This window comes from Lingula anatina, chromosome 2 (genome assembly GCF_051362555.1).
Source record: "Lingula anatina isolate TDL-2025a chromosome 2, LinAna3.0, whole genome shotgun sequence".
In the NCBI taxonomy this organism is placed as follows: Eukaryota; Metazoa; Brachiopoda; class Lingulata; order Lingulida; family Lingulidae; genus Lingula; species Lingula anatina.
The window spans coordinates 45,205,255-45,210,229 of NC_141768.1; the positions used below are offsets into that span (position 1 = coordinate 45,205,255).

The 4,975-nt window shown below is 40.8% G+C and overlaps 1 protein-coding gene across 1 annotated transcript; it reads right to left on the reverse strand.

Annotated features, from left to right (window-relative positions):
• Positions 1-715: 715 nt before the first annotated feature.
• Positions 716-4,085, reverse strand: LOC106160845 (ADP-ribosylation factor-like protein 4C). Its single transcript, XM_013537612.2, has 2 exons — positions 3,561-4,085; positions 716-3,398 (listed from the first exon to the last, which is right to left on the reverse strand). The coding sequence occupies exon 2, from the start codon at positions 3,213-3,215 to the stop codon at positions 2,610-2,612; it is 606 nt and encodes a 201-aa protein (XP_013393066.1). The 5' UTR covers positions 3,216-3,398; positions 3,561-4,085; the 3' UTR covers positions 716-2,609.
• Positions 4,086-4,975: the final 890 nt, after the last annotated feature.

Sequence of the window (4,975 nt, forward strand, 5' to 3'; positions counted from 1 at the left end):
TTATTGTAGATCTAAATGATAAAATGACAACTTGATTTGGAATATGTGCCCCGTTTTTACTATCTTAATCAATAGTGTTCAATGAATAACCTCTCAATCCTCATCCTCAGCGATAGTCCGAAGGTTCAATGGTCCGAAGGTTCACTATAGAACCTTCGGACCAATGAACCCTTGATTAAAAAATCGATGAAAATGTTACCACTTTTCGGACCAATGAACCTTCGGACTATCGAGACGCCCCCGAAAAGACCAAGAGAAAATTACGCGGTGTTGGCGTGGACTTCAAAACACAGATGTTGACTAATAGTGCCTAGCATTTCCAAATGTACAGTTATCCAGGTATCAGATTTTGACATCGGAAAAAAAAAACGTTTGAATTGAAAAGAATAATGTATTCGAAAGGGACATCGATACCAAACTGTAATGTACTTCACTGAAGCACTAAAAAGAGGATGAATTAACGATTAGCGGGTGTGTCAAAAAGCCAAGTTATCAAATGCAATCCACTTAAAGTCACTCCCACTAAATAATTTTACACATGCTTTCTTCTACACGCACCCCTCTTGCAATGGGTTTAACATGGAGTACTTGTTTAAAGTGAGGACATACACGTGATTTTAACCCCATTCCACCCCCCATCCCACTAACCCACCAAACCGCAGGGCAGTGGAGCGTGGGGAAGGGTGAGGGGAATAACAGTAAACGAAAGACAACATACATTACGAAGAGACTTTAATATCCATATTTATATATTCATCTTGTGAGGACAAGTACAACGCAACTCTAAGCCACTCTACAATGAACACGACTTGCTAACATATGATCTATTATCCCTCCAGTATTACATGTCTTCTAAAATTGATGAAGGTCCTAGTGCCCCCTTCAACAGAGGTCGTAGGGTAAATTATACCTTATACCAACTACAAGATGACCTCTTGTAGACCTCTCGTCCTAATCTTATCCTATCAAGTACTGAATGAACACAGGCTTAATTGTATGCTCTCAAATAAAGATTATAATTATTTACTTTGAATGCTAACTATCAGAGGCGATAATCAAACACTTCCAGGCCCGCTAGAGGTGTAAGATGTTACCCTTCGTAAACTATCACCTGCGTTCTAGGTGAACATATAGATATATTATATATAAACAATAGAGGAGGTGACATGCACACAATGGTTGAAATGGTACTCCGAGGTACCCTAGCTTAAACAATTCCACATGTAACTCTAGTCTTGCTCTCGTTTCAATATGTATTTGTGGGCAGTCGTAATCTCCTATTTCAATTTCCACCAGTAGTAATAACCTCATCAAATAATCTACCAGTGTAATTTTGTACAGGATGAGTGCAGTTGGAATTTAGAAAGGTGCCTCCAAATAGTGTAATACATCTCAGTTATCGAATACTAATCTCGACAATGCCGCAATGCAGCAGGGCTAACTGTAACTGTGGATATCAGCTTTCAGACTGACTACAACATGTTTACGTGCCTGTCGCCCTGCGGACAGACGATCACGAAGACGTGTAACACATACTGAACGATTGCCTACTGAGAGCAAGTGTTGTTTTTAGACTACGAACATCAGGGTGCATGCACACACACACACATATGGAGTGGTCAGTCATAATCCCAACACACCTGACCAAGTCAATATTGGCACTTTACGGCTAGGAATGTTATTTGACTCTTTCTGTCTGGCTCATAACTTAGTAATCCGAAACTTGGCACTCTGATCTTTGAACACTCGTTAAATTGTGATTTTGTGACCTGGACTCTTAAGTTCACTACAGTAAAACTGTCTTAGTATTTACATAATGCTTCTTTTGTTACAATCACATTTTTTCATTTAATTTCAAAGCGACGTAAAAATGTTCAAAGTCTTCGTTTCAACAACATTGCCATTAAGCAAAAATCGTTTAAAGGCGATAAAAGAGAAGTGAAAAATCGTTGTGGCGCTTCCTTTGAAGAATGATATGCGAATCGATGCTGGCGGGGCAGTATGAAACGAAAAGGCCCCTTGGGCAAAGACAGAGGGTGTCTGGCGTTTGTTTTAATCAAGATGCAGCCGAAGATAAAAGTCGTCTGATCAATGACTGACAAGCAGTCTCTAAAGACTTAATAAAGAAACTTCTTTCTTGCGAACATATTCCAAACAATTAACTTCTAATTTCAAGTGTCAGACGCACACTCCTTATCATAAGTCGTTCGGTCAGCGAATGCCGAGCTCTTCCTGGAGATTTTTTTCAGACTGTTTTCAAATAGACTTAAAGAAATTTCAAACACACATTGTTAAGCCTACACTCCTTAATCCATTTCCACCTGTGACCAGGTTCAAACGAAGTAGCAGAATGGAAACTAGATGAAAAGGGTCATGCAATCTCGTGGTCAAGTCATCTTCCCAGGGAGCTCGCATGTCATGTCGGCGCCTGGTTCCTTCGAAATCTTTGGACATCACTAATTAATTCATTTGGTCTCGCAAGCAGGTGGTAGTTAAAGATGGCCGCCTTAGAGACACTGACATACACGAACTGAATGAAGGTCTTGACTCAGGTTAAGCAAATGATTATGGTTAACAACGATGACTATAAATAGCTGTAAAGCTGCTTGTCATCGTCGTCGTTTCAACGTTGATTTACTAGTCTTTTTCTTCTTTTGAACCATTTCGTAAAGTTTTTCTAGGGCCTCGCTGAGCCCGTCTCCCGTGATGGCACAGGCTGGCTGGACGTGCCAGAGATGATTAGGGGACAATTCATGCAAACTCAGGAGTTTTTCAATCTCGCTGGGGTCCTTTGCCCCAGGTAAATCTTGTTTGTTAGCTATAACTAGCACGGGGACCCCGCTGTTTTCCGAGCTTCGAGCAGTCCGTATCAGTTCTATTCTAGCCTCTTCCATCCTCTCAGCGTCAACGCTGTCGACTACGAACACGATACCATCTGTGTTCCTTGTGTATGATTTCCACAAGGGGCGTAATTTTTCCTGACCCCCGACATCCCAGATCACAAAACTAGTTCCTTTTGCTTTCCCTGAGGTGAGTTTAACTTTCTCACAGTTAAACCCCACTGTTGGCACTGCGTTACAATACTGATCGAATTTGATCCTGAAGAGGACTGTCGTTTTCCCTGCCGCGTCTAGGCCCAGCATCACAATATGGAGGGGTTGTGGGCCTAAATTTTCTAAAAGTGAGCTAGTTTGCCTGGTGAAACTGCTCCCCATTCTCCATGTGTGACGGTTCTCCTCCTTCCAAAATGGCGCACGAACGTATCCAACACAGCTCTTTAAGTCAGAAGAATAATGGTCCGCGAAATAAATCGATATCTTCTGGCTAGAGTGCAGTTTAATTGAGCAATCCGTGCTGCTTCCTATGACGTCGGATTAAGTCTCGTTGCTTGGGAATACCTAGAATACGAACAGAAAATCTGACTGTCGTTTAAATTGGTTCATTATAAGCTTACAGAGCACGGGTTACAGACCTTCCCACGGGGCTGTGCCTGGCTTAATGCTTTAGGTCTTGCAATAAACTTAACCTTTAATGTCGACATTACGATTGGGGATACTCACCCATTACATAGCCGTGTGTATATTCCGAAGGTCCAGTGAAGTAATCAACATGATTTTCGGGCCAGTCATCTCCCTCTGTTCTCCTAATAGAACTGTTTATACTAGAGCAGGTCGGTTTAAAGTGTATACAACGGCCGATCTCATTATTCCTTATATGGCGCAGATTGTTTACAGAACTTTTGATGTGGTACCGCCCTCAGCAATTTCGTATGCGCGAATCGGAAGCGTCGATCTATACCCTCTGTTTAATTTGTGCACTGAACCGCAACACAAGGTGTTAACACAACCCTGTCCTTCAAAGCCTTAAAGCAGGCGCTGTAATATCTTAATATTCATTCGCACACAGAGAAAAATTAGGTCACGGCGAACACCCACCTGTGGCTGGTATTTAAGGAGAGTGGCGCCTTTAACAGCCCTTCCAAGTACAACATAGGCCGGTATTAACGCTAATCCATTGCAGGCCTTTGTATTGATAAACTGTTGCGATTCAAGCTTACGGTTGACGGTTAATCGCTGAACACAGGATTTTCCACCTGAACTGTCTGTTTACTTACAGTTTGGTTATTATAGGACCCAATTGACGTGTACGTATGTTTAAGGTGTATACACAGAACGTGCTTAAGACGAGCACCACATGTAACTCGGGTTCAGCCTAGTACAAAGTTAAATTTCACTTATGCCACCCAGCTGTCAGTGTCATCTTGTATACAGAATCTGCCAATCAATTTACTCTCTTAGCACAACACCTAAGAAAGTTGAAATACTTTCATTTTTTAACCATATTAGGAATCCATTACCACACTGGAAATGTATTTTTGATTGTATTAACATTAGCAGAGGGGATATGCAAGGGAAGTGCAAGACTTAAAACGCAAAATTTCCCTAGTCTTCTTTTCCTCTGGTTTTCTTAAAAACGTGTCCTGTGCTGTCCAACTGGGAGCTGGTGTGCTACATGGACTAATGGTGTTTCTTTTACATCTGCAATGTAGGCTTACAATACAACCTTACAGTTTTATTCCAAATCTTCTTTGACAGATCAATCAATCAACCAATAAATAAATAAATAAATAAATAAATATTATTGAATGGGGATCGATGTACGTAGCATTTGTAACGCTGGAGTTACATGTTGCAGCTCTGTACATATATCATTACATTTTATGCAATCATTTTGCTTGACAAACTGTCGCAGAATTCCTAAATTTAAACCCATTCATCCTGGTTGCATAGGAACTAAAGTCTCTCATTCTTTTTTTAATGGTCACGTTGGTTTAGGACTGGAATGCCTGCTCCACCCATATCCTAAATATAGCAATTTGATGTCCTTAAAAATGAAAGTTTATTCTATTAAAGGACATACTGTCCTGTTATACCAAGTAGTTCCAACCTCCATCACCAATTATAATAAATCATCA